The sequence below is a fragment of the Galdieria sulphuraria genome (assembly GCF_000341285.1).
Source record: "Galdieria sulphuraria unplaced genomic scaffold scaf_64, whole genome shotgun sequence".
Classification (NCBI taxonomy): domain Eukaryota; phylum Rhodophyta; class Bangiophyceae; order Galdieriales; family Galdieriaceae; genus Galdieria; species Galdieria sulphuraria.
Genome location: NW_005178411.1, coordinates 54,655 through 69,250, shown reverse-complemented (window position 1 = coordinate 69,250; position 14,596 = coordinate 54,655). Strand labels below are relative to the sequence as shown.

Here is a 14,596-nt window from a genome sequence, read left to right as displayed (position 1 = left end):
GATATACATTTTGCTGAAACCAAACGAATACGAGGAAAAGGTGAGGATATCAATAGTCCTGTTATAGAGTCACATTGCCGACCTTTTGTTCCACAAGGAAAGATAATATTCCAAGTTGGTACAAGCTGATGACCAAAGTCACTAGCTAATTGTTGAAATAACATGAGTGCTCTTAGTTGTATTCTAAATGTCTCACTGTTTCTACTTGAATCATCACTATCCATCCATTCCGATGCAGAGGAGGACCTTTTCGTCTCTAACGAGTCGATACAAATATGGCTACGAGTTCTCCAATCCCAACAAGTATGACTGTTTGTACAAATGGAGTTTGTCTTGGTCGCAATACGCAATACAAGTAGTGCAATGGTTTGAACCTCATCCTTTATCACTTCTTTGCCTTTTTGAGAAGACAGAAATTTGCCAACATTTTCCAGACACTCCTGCAAAACGATGCCACTCAAATATAAGACACCGTTTTCGCTATCAATAGTATTGGAAGAAACATCAGTTAGCAATATGGGAACGGGACCTACTTTTGAACAGGACTCAATTTCAGCATCCAAATAGTTCCAAAAACTATGATAAACTTGGCTACGATGGAGTAAATTGGCAAGCACGTACAAGTTTACGATACGAATAGCTTTCAAGGAAAAGACATAATACAATTCATTCTTGTGAGAGACTGAATAGTTTCGTTGTAAGTATTCAAGTAAATTTTCAAGTTCCAAAGAAACCCGTTCAAAGTTTGAGTAGAACTGTGATTCACTCTGTTTGCAACCAAGTTTTCTCGAACGATAAGAGTTGAGATATCCCTGCAGACAGGAATATAAGTTTCCTACGACATGAGCCAAATATTTACAGGAAAGTATCAGCTCCGTTGAATCGTTATCTACCAACCCATTCTCCAAAGTTTGCGTTCCATCGAAAGAAATATTCGAATTCTTTTCGTGTTTCATATTTTCTAGTTGGTTACAAACCGTTTCAACCAAATTTCGCAAAGCAAGTTCTAAACAATCTTTCAAAGTTCTTTCACTTATCTTGCAGCGTTCCGAATTCACTTGTACAGGAAAAAGAGCCGAGGAACAACAAGTACTTGTAGCCATTTCACTTTTGTGCTTCCAAGTGTTTTGTTTCATAGGCTAGAAAGGATATGACTTGCGCATTTCGTCATTTTGGGCGCCAAAATTTGGGAAAATTACATTTTAGGTTTGAAACGGTTCTCAAGTCTTTGTGATGATCCACTCAAAACGGTTTCAAACTCATACGGATGACTTGCACTCTTCAAGGTTTCAACTTTTACAACGTGCCTTTGAAAAAGCTGTTTCTACTTTCTTAGAAAATGGATGCTCCTACTCCAAATTCTCAGAATGCTTCCAACCAGTCTCCTCCGTCTATCCCGAGGACTTTGAGTTGCTCAATAAACAACTGAAACAACTCTTAGAGATAAGACTAAAGGTAACTGCAAATAATACCTAAAGACTTCTGCTAAAATTTATTATAGCAAGAATTTCATTTACTAGTCGAAGAGAAAGACATTGCTAGTAAACTTGATATTTGTGACCAGCTCTTTCAAAAATACCACGTCGATAAAAACGGCTATATAAGAATACCATTTAACGAGCAAGATCCTACAGACTGGATGAAGGCTATTGCAATCAAACAAAAACTAAAATTGAAAGAGACACTATGCAAGGAAAAGAATGAATTAACTAAAACAGTCAAAGAATTGGAAAATCAAGTAATGGATACAAGACAACAGGCAGATAAATATAAAGAAGATGTAGAGCATCTTGTCAAACTGAGTGCTACTGCTGTTGATGTGGCCAATCAGAATCTACCGCTTCCAAAGTAACTAAGCCATACTATTTGAAGTAGTAAAGTCTCCGGTATTCGTAAATATGACATTGGTCTTAATAGTTTCATCCTTACAAATTCTACGCTTTCTTTCATTAGCTCCTGTATTCTTTTATATCAACCTGCTCTTCTCTACTAGTCTTTGCGTTTCCTTCTCTCAAGTTCTCTATTTTGCTTTGCCAAACCCTCTGCAACGATGTCACTCACATCCTCTCCTTTTTGATATTCTGCTTGTTGCTTTTTATCCATTTTGGCTTGTTCATACTTTTCTTTTGCTTTCTCTCTATTCCACTTTTGCAAATCATCAGGAGAGATGCTGACTTGTACTTCACTAGACCCTGTGGCATTTAATTGACTATCCTTTGGAATATCGTAAACAAAACTTGTCGCCATAATAGAGTTGCCAATCTCTGCTTTCTTCTCAGGAACAACTTGATACAAGTGTTTAGAAGCAGAATTCGCATTCTGATAGTCACTAGGTAACTGTGAACTCTTTCGCAATTCAACTGTTGTCGCAGGTGTAGCAACTCCACCGGGTAGAAATGAACTTGAACTTTCCATTCCACTTGCATATTCCTCTTCACGACTCTGTGAGTTGTTGTAAGGCATATCGTACATTTCCGCTGCATTTTCATCCATCTCTTCTTCTTCCTCTCCATTTTGTTGTTGTTCCCCATCTTCCATCTCTTCGGCTTCTATAGGTTCTAGTTCACCCCAATGATATGTGTGAGCTTCTGGAGGCACATAAATCTCTTCAGTGCCATAACCAGGAGCATATTCAGATATATTTCCATCACCAAAAACATCTCCATAAAGAGGTCGACCATATTCGTCAACTGGAGGTTTTCCCCATCCACCAGGTTGATAACCAAAAGATGCACCTGGAGGAATAGGAGCGTTCAATCCTGGAATTCTTAAACGAGGGTAACTAGGTGGAGGTCCATATCTCTGCATATTAATCAACCAAGGAGGAGGATCAATAGAAGAAGTCATTCCAAGCGCCTCTCTCAACTGATCACTCAATATTCCTGGCTTAAAGCCTGCTCGATCAGGTTCCAATTCTTTAAACTCGTAGTAAAGATCTCCAGGATTGGTAAGTCTCGGCTTTGTTTGAAACTTGAAAAAAGCATCGTGGAGAACTTGATAGTCTATATCCACTTTTCCTAGTTTGGGACGAACTTTTTCTCTCTGTTTCTGCTTCATAGTCTTCTCATCCTCTACAGCCTTGTATGCATCTCGCAACTTTTGGATACCAGTTTGGGCTATAAAAGGTGGTAACTGAAAAGGCGGCTTTTCTATGCCTCGCTTATTTTGTAAATACTTTCTTTTTTGTCTCCAGTGACTGGGAACAGAAACGGCATTGCGGTATGATTTAAGATATACGAGCAGCTTAGGATCCGCTGCAGTCACATCCCACTGTTCCACTACTTCAGGGTCTGCCACCTGTTGCTTCAACTTGGCTACCTTTAGATTGATAAGTTTCTTCCTTTCCTTTTTTGTCAGTTTGGGTTGTCCCATTGAAAAGTCCTGTTGCGACGAGTCAACTCCTTGTACTACCTCTACATCCTTGTTCAATCCTTGTTCTTGTTCCCCACTGAAATTTTCGTTTTGCTCTAAATATTGCTCCTCATCTATTTCAATGGAGTCTTGACGTTGGTAAAATCGTTGAAAAATTTCCTGGAACTGTCCTTTCCACTCTTCGTCCAAGTATCCCGCTTCTTCCTCAAACTTTGGTTCTTCCCAATCTATTTGAACATCGTTTTCACTTGTGATTTCACTCGAGAAGACAAATTTTTCTTTGGTTGACCTATTCTTTCGTTGCTTCCTTCGCTTTTGTCTCTTAAGAATCTTCAACTTGTCCTTTTGTTTCATTCCTTCGTTCAACCACCCATTCATCTGTGTTTCTTGTTCATTCAACGAGTTCAATACTGAAACTTTCATATTCTCCAAACTATCTGTTTGAGCCATATTGTTGTTCATCGTTGGGTTATTCAACACACTGCCGTACGAGGGATTGTTTGTTTCCCAAAGAGAAAAAGACAAAATGGTACACAGTCAGATTTCATGAACTTGATTCAATGCCATGCCTACTGTTTCACTATCTCAAAGAGGATAGCATAGCCATTCACATAAAAAACGGTAGAAAGTTCTTTAAAAACATTTCTGAAAAAATATTTTATAGTACATAATAGTAAAACAATGTGTGACTATGTTTCTTTTTCCTCATCACTAGGTAAATGGATCAAACTATCTAACCTTACACTGCTATCATAAGATCGTTCAACCTTGAAAAGCTGTAGAAACATATCTTCTTCTTCATTCTCTTCAATATGGAAGAGTGACTTGTCATTCAACTCATCAATACTCCGAGGACAAATATTTGAATCTTCCCTTCTTTCAAAACATTCCATGGACGAAACTTCAGAAGAAACTGCACTACTGCTGGTAGCAAGTGCTAAAGAATCTAAAAGATTCTCATCCATGCTTCGAATAGATGACTTATATCTAGAACGCTCAAGTATTGAAGTTTCTGATGATTGTTGTTGCGTTTCGTCTTCAAAAAGGTCCTCTTTCATGTCATTGATATTATAAAGCTGTTCATCTAATGAAATATCACAACTACTTTCTATAGACTCTGAAGTATCTATCAAACTATATTCATTTAAGACTTGTTCTCCACAAAGAACTTTATGACAACTCTTCTTCTGACTATCCAATTCCCCACAAGCAACCCAATCCTTTGTTTCACTGGATAGACAACTCTCCTTTCTCATGGAACCCAAAGAAGATATGCCTTCCTCAACAAGAGAAGGATTGCAATTTCTTCAAGCTTCTCTACATCACTCGAAGAGTGAATACAATGATCTTTTTCACAGAAACTCGTACAATTAGATAAACTGCTCCAATCTACGTTCAAGCTCTCTTTGTCTTTAGAAGACCACTTTTGTGTTTCATGGATTTTAGTGTCGTTACTGCAACTATGTTTCGGTAGATAAACCTCCAAACCCCATTTGTTACAATAAGGACATTTTTTTCGAATCTTTCTTTGTATGTAAACAAAGCAATTGGTACAAATTGGCTGCAAGCAATTGCGGTAAGTGGAAAGCAATTGCGCCAAGTATAAACTCACCTTGTTACAACACGAACTTCTGTTTACTTGTGAATAGAAATAAAAGCATATGGGACATTCTTCTTGGTATTCGGCAAATGGTTCGTCCAGTCCCTGCTGCCTTGGGGCCAACAGCTTTGCTTCCACTAAAGTTTCTACTTTTTGCTCATCCCAGGAGTCATTGACTTGTACCCAGTCTGCATGTCTCCCAGTCTCTACAATGAGTCGACTTAAAGACAAGAGTACAGCGTCATTTCTACGTGTAGACTGTCTTCTTCTTTGCCTTCTAGGAACCACCACTGCTGTTTCAGCCAAAGCTCTATCTCTTGTGACAAAGCTATTACGGGATACCGACTCTCTAGAGGTAGCTAGACTTGTCCTTGAGTTTCTAAGGTTCAATAGGTCACTGGAGTTGGAAGAACCAAGAGAGTTGCCCATAATGACCCGTACACAAGTCTAACATTCCCCCCCTTTTCATCCACCTCTAGAAAATCAAATTCATTCTTCTTCTTTTCATCTTTACCGCCCAAAAAGAAAACTGCTCAGGAAAAAAATGCAATCGATTGCCTACGGATTTGAAATATCGATCGATTCCACTCCTAAGAGTCTTATCTATTCGTTTCAGTTATGTCTTTTAAGAAGCACACATTTTTTTTGTTTCTTCTATGTTGTTTCTTTTTCTGGAATTTTGTTGAATGTGAGAAAGAGAATGCAGAGGTATATCTCAAAACAAATTAATACATGTCACTCAATTGACACTTATTTTGTATCTCTAGGAAGCACACAACACACCATCATCTTTTATTTTAAGAGTTCCTATTGTCCTCACTTTGACAGACCATCTGCAAATAGAAATACCTCTTATCACAGAAGCTCCTGAACCAACGGACATACCTGTTCTTATACCAGTTTCTCAATTACCCAATGCAACTGGAGTTCCTAATAACATTCCCTTTCCAGTTGAATACAATTTATAAGACGAGGCATCAGCATCTGAATAGTATTCAACTTAAACCATAAACAAGGACTTTATTGGATACGAAATAGGCAATGCAATAGGAAACTTTCTATTTCCTCAAGTCTTCCATCTATTCCAGACAGCAAAGCTATCCTATTTCAAACAGTCTTCTACTTCATGAAAATCCATTTCATGCCAAAGCTTCCTCTTCTAATACAACAAACGCTCTGCTTACTTGTACCGCTTGTTGTACTGTAACTCTCCATCTTGCAAGGGAAAGCCAGTCGGAAGCCAAGTCAGCACATAAACCATTCAAACCCTCCAACTCTCTCACAGCTTGCAATAAATTATGTTTAGTCACATAATACTCAGCACGTGAAATCTTAGACTCCGCATCATTCCCTTCGGATAACACTCTTTCAGGAATTTTCAACCAGGCAATTACATAAGCCACCATATGGGACCATAAAGAGGATACTTTCTCTTCTGGAATCAAAGCAGCACGTCGCAAATGTTTCAAAATTCTATGAAATCGATGAATCAACTCAGCTTCACTAGGAATTCCTCTCTCTGCTGCTTCTTTAGGAATAGTCGAGATAAGATAACTCAACATTTCTACATCGGATACTTTATCAGCTCTTGTGGGTTCCTTCATAGACATTTCTGAAATGATGCTCTTTATCCTTTCCAATTCCTTCCTAAAAGGTCGACTTCCTTCGAGTAATCCCTCCAATCCATAAGCAATACAAGAGATTCGATGAGCATAACTACTTAAATGTTGAAAATTGGAATTCTCCATAAATTGACTCCTGAGAGCTCGCACTTGAACCTGTAAGTTTTCTAACATTCGAAGGCGATTCTTCCGTTCCTGTTCTAAGATTCCTCTCAATCTTGCATCCATTTCTTCTACTAAAGCCTTTCTTCGTTGTTCGTATTCCTCTTCTAACTCTGCTGAGCGTTTGGCAAGTTTATCTTCCATTTCTTCTCTTACTTGAGATTCTATAGTTTCGTGACCATATTTCAACTGTTCTTCTAATCTTCTTTCCATTTCTTGCTGAATCACTTTCCATTCCTCTAAAAACTTTTGACTGTAATACTGTTCCATTTCTTCTTTTCTTTTCTCCCATTCTTGTTGGTCTTGTAAGGCTTGTGCTCGAACTGCCTCTTGAATACGAAAAGCTTCCCATCTATTCTGTTCCTCCAGTTGTGCTATTGCCTGTTGAATTTGTTGTTTCAGTTCGTCCATTGTGAGATTTTCATTATGAACTTTATCCAAAATATCTCTCATAGGAGATTCTCTTCTATGAGTTGTCAACCATTCGTTATCTTGTGAGTTGGCTCCTTCGTTGTATACCTTCATTGTTGATAAAAGAATACAAGTGGAATCCTTTTTGTGGTTCATTTCCTCATTCAGAGTTTCAGAAAAAGAATGGACTGTCTTGAGTATCGTTTTAGAAATATCGCTTTCGTCTTCACTACTCGATGGATTAGATGGATGGCTCTCTTCATCGTTTGACAATCCTATCAAAGTTGTATTGGATGAGTTTTCTGGAGGAGATATGTTGTCATCAACTACGGAAGCCATCGAGTTGTCTGAGCTGTTATCGTGGTTACTTGTACTTTGATCTGTTTTAGAAGATGATAGGTGGGCACTCACTTTACGGTTGGGCAATATAAAGGGGATATAAGATTGCAGTTCATCATAGAAACCTCACAACTGTTATCCAACGCTGTTGTATTGTACTAAACGCTACTTACTTGGCTCTCTATAAGCACGAAACCCGACAGCGAAAAAAGGAATGGCAACGATGGCCACTGCCAACGGCGTGATATTCCTTTTTCTTGGTTTTATTCGAAGACGAGGAAAAGTTTTCGATGTTCGGATCTCATCTAAAGTAGTTTTGGCTGGTTTTTCTGGATTGGAAGAGTTGTTGTTATCCGAAGAAAAGAAACGTCTCCATCCCATCGGCAGTATGACTAGGCTGCTTTCGGCCAACTTGCTATTATGAAAAACTGTAGACTGTGCATATTTGTACAAAAGTTGAGAACGATTCCAATCATACAATGTCATAAGAGTCGTCCACCAAACCCCAAAAATAATCAAATGTAATAACAATAAATAATTCTCACATGTCCAAAGCATTGTTGGCTCTCAAGTCTCAAGTTGAAAAGAGAAAGGCGGAGTTGCAAACACAAAATAGAACCAAGAAATGGAAAAGAATAGGTGACCAATGGAAAGAGGAAGATAAAATACAAGAACAAGAGACTTTTCTTGAAGCACATTCTCCAATAGAGTCAAAGCAAGAAAATGGAACAGAAACGAGTAACAAGGAACCACCGCTTCTCAAAGAAGAAGTAGGAAAGAGAAAAATTTTTATGGTTGATTGATAATAACCTTTTATGTTTGACCAGGTAATAGAAAGACTAAGAGCTTGGGAACAACCTGCAACTCTATTTGGAGAGACCGATTATGAACGTTATATTCGACTAAGGGATTTAGAACTACGCAATTCAGAAGAAAGCAAAGGCCAAAGAAATATTTTTCAACAAAAATTGAGACAATTTAAGGAAAAGGATGAGTTGGAAAACTTTTATAGAGTGACGGAAATGGAGTTGCCCTCTAAAGGTTCAGCAGCTCAGAAAGTGAAAGAAGAAATATACGCAGCAGAAGAAGGTCCAGAGTTTTTTAAAACTCCTGAAGAATATTGTTTTCGTTATATGAGAAGATTGCTTAAGATGTGGAAGGCTGAAGTAGAACAACTAGATGAAGAGACAAAGAGAACTTCACTAGGAAGGAAGACGTTGGCCACTTTTGAACAAACAAAGGTAAGTTGACGTTGACTCTCGGAATTTTTTTTGAATACAGAACTGTGTCTTGAAGGAATATCTGAAACCACTCTTTCGAAAATTGAAAAAACAACAGCTGGACAAGAGCATTCTCACGTCTCTTGAGAAGATTTTACGATATGTAGAACAAAGGTATGTATTTTATATATATAATAGCATTCCGTTTGACAACTGTTCTGATGGATGGATAACACTTCAGAGAGTATGTATTGGCCAATGATGAATATTTGAGGTTGGCAATAGGAAATGCACCTTGGCCTGTCGGGTAAGCACAAGTCACGACTAGTTTTTGTCGATTAAAATATGGTTAGAGCTACAATGGTTGGTATTCATGCTCGTACTGCGAGAGAGAAGATATCAGAAGGTAAAATTGCACATGTTATGAACGATGAAGAGACGAGAAAATATATTCAAGCTGTAAAGGTAATAATAGTATTCTTCTTGTTTCTGTAATGTACTTGCAAGTAACCATAATGGCTTTGTTAGAGGCTCATTACGCTAAGTCAAAAGTGGTATCCAACTGTTCCAAGTAAAATGGTAGTTGGCTAAGTTTCGCTGTATACCTGTAGAACAAGTTGCATATTTAATATCAAACGAAATCATTCTTTGTAAAAAACACGAGAAAACAAACGACGGTGATAAGACTAATCGATGAAAAGACTAAAAGAAGACTTTTCTACGTTCAATTCCAAAACTACGAGTCAGTCGTGTTGTAGACAAGAAGATCATCGTCATTGTTGGATATGCAAAGTTGCAGTTCAAATTGGTTATGAAAAATATTTCAAGAGTCAATGTATTTGTTCGTATTTTCTTCAAGAGATAAATGCAAATACAAAATAATATCATCGAAAATGAGATTCAGCACTGGCAGGTTTTAAGTTTCAAATTTAACCAAGAGCATTGCTACAGCACCGTGCTGCATCAAAGAAACTATTTTACTTTATTTATCTCCAAAGTCTACTTCCTTAACGTCCGCAAAAATCCCAAAGAAATTTCTAGCTTCAAATAAAAAGTCCTGGAAGCGTTGAAACTTGTTTTACATAAACTTCTTGCTTGTGTTTCTCGAAAAATAGCGCTCCACTAAATGATAGTGTGCTATTTCATAATATGAAAGACAAGGATAAAAGAACGAAGCAGTTTTTAAACTATAAGAGCCAACAAAAAATAAAATTGCAAGAATTTTAAGAGGTCGGCAGCACTGAGCGCATCACTAGACATCATCAGTGATAAAGCAAAGTTGACCTTAGTCAGCGAACATACTAAATACCAATAGCAGCATAATCATTTGCATCAAATAAAAGTCTTGAAGCGTTTTGAGAAAAGGAATTATTAATTTTATGAGTTTTGCACAAGCATTAAATTGTAAGATTTCTGGTGATGGACGCTTTTATTTTAAAACGATTCGGCTTGTATTAAATCTTGAATATTCTAAATATATAAGAATGAATTAAATTTTTCCTCAAAAAATAAAGTATTATGGTTAATTCTTATGTAATAATGTGAGTAATTCCAATTGCTATGTGTTATATTTTAAAATTTGAAGATATTTTATTGGCAATGTGAACAGGTTCATTTTTAACTAACATTCACAAAAGTTTTTTTTTCATTTTTCTTGAAGAGTTACACAAAAAAAACTATTTACAAAATTATTTGTACTGCTCTAAAAATCGGGAGATGAAAAAAATGATAATATTTTTTTCAAGCGCAAGCTTCTTTCGAGAATATTTCGATTCTTAGAAAAAACAGTAGCCTGTTGAGGAGACTGTTGCTTTAGATGTGAAAAGCGCAGAATTACAGCGATTTCTTTCATATTATCCAATGTTAGGAAGAAAGTTGAAAAAGAAATTTACTGCTCTGAAGAAAATTCCTTTGCGATTTGCACTGTTTGTACAACAATTCGAGTGCTCTGGGATAATAAAGCAGACTCAAACTCAGTTCGAGGTTGTGTTTTCGTGTTGGTTACGACTTGTTCTAGTCGGATTTTTTCCATAGAATATCCTTCGCGAATTGCAGTCACAATACTCTTTACAAACTCATCATAAATAGAGTCATCCGTATCACAAATACCACGCTTATTTTCTGTCAGAGGAAACAATACTTCTTTTAGTGTTTTGTATACCAATGTAAGCCATGTTCGAAGAAGTTCGAATTCCTCAACTTTCAAGGGTCGAAAATAAGTTTCCTTCATATTCTCAAGCGATTCTTTTAAAGTTTTTAAAGGAATTCCACTTTTGAAGCATGCTGCAGTCGCAGAGATGAAATCGGAAAGAGCCAAAGTATAGGGTTTCTTTCCAGGTATACAAGCAATTACAAAACAGCGATGAACGTCTTTAATCATCTCCTTCCAATGACTTGGTACTTGTTGAAAAGAGTTGTTGCTTTCTATTTTAACACAGTTTAAGAAAGAGTTGCTGCAACAGATATTACTTTCCTACCTTGTTCGCCAAAGTAACCGTAATCAGACAACGACGACTGACTTACACAAGTGAAACAGAGTAACCTTCGTTTTGTTTCATACTTGGATCCATGAAGTTGATTCAAATTTCTTGTTGATAATTTCAACGTGTCCCAGTCCTTCTTCCTTGTGCAAAGCATACAGGATGAGAGAAAGCTAGGATCTGTCATGATCCTCTCCAACAACTGCCAATCTTTCGATCCCTCGTGAGATTTGAGCTTCCTTGGATGAGAGGGACAACGGCATTCTATATTTTGAACCAGAGATAGTAAACGCACAAATTATTTACAATTTTACAAACTTTTTGCAAGTTATGTTTCTTCTAATCACAAGTTCTTAGCCAGTGTCTCATATATTGTTATTCCATTATCATGAAATGAGATAACAGTGTTTTAGAATGTGAAAGGCGAATAACAGTATTTGGAACTAGTAGACCTAGCTATTTCTTTTGTATGGCATAATGTAAATGAGTCTTTGTAGCGTAAATGATTCATTTCCTTTAGATTGGAAATGAAGAGTCCTCGTGACGATGACGACGAACCTATTCGAGTGTTTGTAGAAAAGAAAGCCAAGGTCTTTTTGATATGGAATTTAGAAGATGTGAAACGATTACGAACGAAGCATCGTATAGTTGGAGAGCTTGTTGGCACACTTGTTGGTCATAAAAGTCAAAACGACTATTTAGGTCTACCACTTCAGCTCTCTGTAGAAGAAGTTTCTCTGGGTTGTTTATATGGTATTCTTATTGTCCATTGGTTTCAATCCTATCGTTTCATTCCAATCTAGGTTTTTTGGAATTGGTCACTTGGAAAGACAGTCGGGAGAAGCAAGTTTCTCCTCAGTTGGTTCCTGTAAGCGTTGCATACTCAAGCTGAAACCTCTCTTCTTATCATTTTTAGGAAAGATTGAAGAAGAAGAAGAGAAACTATTCTGAGATGAGCGTATCCGATTCGCCTTTGGAAGAACCTGCAGAAAACTTGGGTGCTTCGCAAAAGTTCCGACGTGTTATTGGCCACTTTTGTAAGAACGCTGTTTCAAATTTGTTCCACTCTTTACAGTCTCTTTGGGATTGGAAAAGAACTTGGCATAATAACATATCTCGAAAAAGTCTAAAACAAACTTATCTCGAGGGAGAGTTTGTTCCAGTGGTTCAGACAGACTCTACTGGAAGAGGCACGCAATCTTTGGATTGGAATCCAAAGGAGGTTATTCTGGTAGAGGAGCCGAAGGACATAGATTCAGTTGTAGTATTGTTTCGTAAAGGAATGCGATATCCTGATTTTCTTTCATCGTTTGGTTTTCATTCATTTGCTAGTAGACGACTAACGGTATTTCATGATTTATGGAAGAGAGGCTTTTATATTTCTTCTGGTGTAAAGTTTGGAGCAGACTTTTTGGCATATGCAGATGATCCTATTCTCTTTCATGCTTCATTAGCAGTAGTAGTCGCAGAACAAGATTCAAAAATTTCCCCAAGAGATTTGGTAGCGTTTGGAAGATTAGGCGTATCGACCAAGAAGAGAGCTACACTTGCTTATATAGACAGTGTAAAGAATGGAGAAGGTTTTCCTCAAGTCGTCTATATAAGTATTCGTTGGAATGAGTCTTTGCCTTAGAAAGCCATGATGAATGGCTTTATTCTTGTTATTTAAAAAGTACTGTTCTTCATCAATAGGCGAATGAGAAAGAGAAACTATCATAACTTATAGTTTTAAGAGAGTTTTATATATTATCTGATGGTGATGGTTGGATGGTTTACGAAACTTTTGAAATATTCATTTGGTTTTGGTAAAAAATGGAAAACTCAAAATGATCGACTCAATTGACCCAAGTTACGTTCCTAAAGTCAACTATACAAACTCTTTTAAAAGTCCAACTAGCAACTCAAGTCATTACAATACAACGATACAAGTAGAAGAGGAAAGACCTTTGTTTGAAGGCTTGTCTGTTGATACACGCCCTCCCACCTATACTTTTTCTAGTATGATTGTATCAGGACAAAACAATAGTCCAAGTTGTAAGCGAATGTACAGTTGGCTTACCATACTCATCATATTATGCATCAACTATTTGTTGGCTTTTATGGTGTATTTTGGACGTCTTCTTCAGTCAGATATGACTTATGTATTCCTATTTCGTCCTCAGTGGTTGGGTATATTTTTTGTAAGAAAGTCGGTGTAGATCATTCTTTGGCTTATTATAATGGTTTATAGGGACTTTGTCCATTACTTGCTTGTTTATTAACTTTGGGACATCAGGGAGTGCAAAACAAAATAGAGTGGCTATTGCAGGATTCCACTGAAATATGGCCAGTCTTGGTTGTTTGTATTGTTTTTGCACTTCTTGGAGCAATATCCTTTAATATTTCTGGTGGTCTTGAAGGCTCGATAAATATATTTTCTATCATAGTTTTTGTTTGTGCTCTTGGAAGGTACAGTATTGGAACAATATTGAGAATCTCTGCTCGTCAAGTATTGTTGAATGGTTTATAGTCTCCATCAACCACAACTCCGTTGTATTGTGGGACTTACTTGGTCGGATGCAACTGCTTGGATACTCATGTGGGTGACACTCGATAGTCATTGGAATGAAGTAGGGATGAAAGTTTTGATAAAAGGAAAAAGAGAATGATGATATGGAAAGGATTTGTTTTTTGGGAGACAAGTTTTTGTCTATGATTTTTGGTCACTCATGTTTTCCAATCTTTCGATAATGGGTTGGAAAATATTCCGTAAACTACCTGGTTTCCATTTTCGACTTTATCCGGTGCAACTTGGAGATATACTTGTTGCTATATCGTGTGCTTTGGGGTTGACCATGTTTCTTCCTATAGCAGTTGCATTACATTATGGTAATTTGCTTTCCATCCATCATGATTGAACAACAAAAAGTTATTTTATAGTTCCACCTTTGGCATGGGATCGTTTGAAATGGATCATGGAAGGCAGTCTTACCGTGGGTCATCTGTTGAGTGTTGTATTGGTATTTTTCCATTTGTTCTTTACGGTTGCTTTGGTGGAAGAAGTAAGTTGTGGTTGTGACTATTTTATGTTGCTGATTGGAAGAGTATTAGATTCTTTTTCGTGGAGTTGTATTGGCAGGATTAGATGGAAATTTCCCTCAATATCCTTATTGTACTTTGATATTTAGTTCGATTCTATTTGGTTCTAGTCATTGGGGACATGAACATCAATGGGGGAATCGCCTTTTAACTTGTGCAGTGGATAGTTTAGGGGTATGATCGATGAAAGAGGATAAAGAGAATTGTGTTGACAGTATGGATTGGATAGGGAATGGTATTCGGCTTGGCATATCGAGTTACGGATTATAATATTCTGGCTTCTACGCTTTGTCATGCATTGATCAACACTGG

At 37.2% G+C, this 14,596-nt stretch overlaps 11 protein-coding genes across 12 annotated transcripts in view; 5 read left to right on the top strand and 6 right to left on the bottom strand.

Moving 5' to 3' along the window:
• Gasu_59070 (uncharacterized protein) lies at positions 1-1,110 on the bottom strand (the record flags this gene model as incomplete). Its single annotated transcript, XM_005702968.1, has 1 exon — positions 1-1,110. A coding segment is annotated over exon 1 (1,103 nt), but the record flags the coding sequence as incomplete, so codon positions are not given.
• Positions 1,111-1,120: 10 nt separating this feature from the next.
• On the top strand, positions 1,121-1,915 carry Gasu_59060 (uncharacterized protein). The gene is made up of 2 exons (XM_005702967.1): positions 1,121-1,455; positions 1,502-1,915. The coding sequence occupies exons 1-2, from the start codon at positions 1,234-1,236 to the stop codon at positions 1,850-1,852; spliced, it is 573 nt and encodes a 190-aa protein (XP_005703024.1). The 5' UTR covers positions 1,121-1,233; the 3' UTR covers positions 1,853-1,915.
• A 10-nt stretch (positions 1,916-1,925) lies between these two features.
• Positions 1,926-3,900, bottom strand: Gasu_59050 (splicing factor 3B subunit 2). Its single transcript, XM_005702966.1, has one exon. The coding sequence runs from the start codon at positions 3,832-3,834 to the stop codon at positions 1,990-1,992; it is 1,845 nt and encodes a 614-aa protein (XP_005703023.1). The 5' UTR covers positions 3,835-3,900; the 3' UTR covers positions 1,926-1,989.
• Positions 3,901-4,014: 114 nt separating this feature from the next.
• Positions 4,015-5,420, bottom strand: Gasu_59040 (hypothetical protein). 2 transcript variants are annotated; one of them, XM_005702964.1, is made up of 3 exons: positions 4,985-5,420; positions 4,634-4,933; positions 4,015-4,592 (listed from the first exon to the last, which is right to left on the bottom strand). In XM_005702964.1, exons 1-3 carry the CDS (start codon positions 5,399-5,401, stop codon positions 4,062-4,064), a joined length of 1,248 nt encoding a protein of 415 aa, XP_005703021.1. In that variant the 5' UTR covers positions 5,402-5,420; the 3' UTR covers positions 4,015-4,061. The 2 variants fall into 2 exon arrangements, with proteins under 2 accessions (XP_005703021.1, XP_005703022.1); XM_005702965.1 differs by having other exon boundaries at positions 4,634-5,420.
• A 100-nt stretch (positions 5,421-5,520) lies between these two features.
• Gasu_59030 (uncharacterized protein) lies at positions 5,521-5,965 on the top strand. The gene is made up of 2 exons (XM_005702963.1): positions 5,521-5,680; positions 5,740-5,965. The coding sequence occupies exons 1-2, from the start codon at positions 5,591-5,593 to the stop codon at positions 5,938-5,940; spliced, it is 291 nt and encodes a 96-aa protein (XP_005703020.1). The 5' UTR covers positions 5,521-5,590; the 3' UTR covers positions 5,941-5,965.
• Positions 5,966-5,976: 11 nt separating this feature from the next.
• On the bottom strand, positions 5,977-7,910 carry Gasu_59020 (uncharacterized protein). The gene is made up of 2 exons (XM_005702962.1): positions 7,680-7,910; positions 5,977-7,631 (listed from the first exon to the last, which is right to left on the bottom strand). Exons 1-2 carry the CDS (start codon positions 7,885-7,887, stop codon positions 6,112-6,114), a joined length of 1,728 nt encoding a protein of 575 aa, XP_005703019.1. The 5' UTR covers positions 7,888-7,910; the 3' UTR covers positions 5,977-6,111.
• Positions 7,911-7,920: 10 nt separating this feature from the next.
• On the top strand, positions 7,921-9,655 carry Gasu_59010 (pre-mRNA-splicing factor 18). Its single transcript, XM_005702961.1, has 6 exons — positions 7,921-8,276; positions 8,334-8,747; positions 8,803-8,900; positions 8,968-9,033; positions 9,080-9,191; positions 9,255-9,655. The coding sequence occupies exons 1-6, from the start codon at positions 8,052-8,054 to the stop codon at positions 9,315-9,317; spliced, it is 978 nt and encodes a 325-aa protein (XP_005703018.1). The 5' UTR covers positions 7,921-8,051; the 3' UTR covers positions 9,318-9,655.
• A 645-nt stretch (positions 9,656-10,300) lies between these two features.
• On the bottom strand, positions 10,301-11,450 carry Gasu_59000 (uncharacterized protein). Its single transcript, XM_005702960.1, has 2 exons — positions 11,204-11,450; positions 10,301-11,150 (listed from the first exon to the last, which is right to left on the bottom strand). The coding sequence occupies exons 1-2, from the start codon at positions 11,391-11,393 to the stop codon at positions 10,615-10,617; spliced, it is 726 nt and encodes a 241-aa protein (XP_005703017.1). The 5' UTR covers positions 11,394-11,450; the 3' UTR covers positions 10,301-10,614.
• A 250-nt stretch (positions 11,451-11,700) lies between these two features.
• On the top strand, positions 11,701-13,025 carry Gasu_58990 (tRNA-intron endonuclease). The gene is made up of 3 exons (XM_005702959.1): positions 11,701-11,959; positions 12,010-12,074; positions 12,123-13,025. Exons 1-3 carry the CDS (start codon positions 11,734-11,736, stop codon positions 12,837-12,839), a joined length of 1,008 nt encoding a protein of 335 aa, XP_005703016.1. The 5' UTR covers positions 11,701-11,733; the 3' UTR covers positions 12,840-13,025.
• Positions 13,026-13,030: 5 nt separating this feature from the next.
• On the top strand, positions 13,031-14,497 carry Gasu_58980 (uncharacterized protein). Its single transcript, XM_005702958.1, has 6 exons — positions 13,031-13,386; positions 13,437-13,654; positions 13,716-13,815; positions 13,867-14,074; positions 14,126-14,247; positions 14,297-14,497. Exons 1-6 carry the CDS (start codon positions 13,033-13,035, stop codon positions 14,462-14,464), a joined length of 1,170 nt encoding a protein of 389 aa, XP_005703015.1. The 5' UTR covers positions 13,031-13,032; the 3' UTR covers positions 14,465-14,497.
• Positions 14,498-14,549: 52 nt separating this feature from the next.
• Gasu_58970 (leucyl-tRNA synthetase) overlaps positions 14,550-14,596 on the bottom strand; it is a 3,201-nt gene continuing 3,154 nt past the window's right edge. The window contains exon 4 of the mRNA XM_005702957.1: positions 14,550-14,596. This exon is cut by the window's right edge and continues 575 nt beyond it. Within this exon, the coding sequence (XP_005703014.1) occupies positions 14,587-14,596 (10 nt within the window). The 3' untranslated portion in view covers positions 14,550-14,586.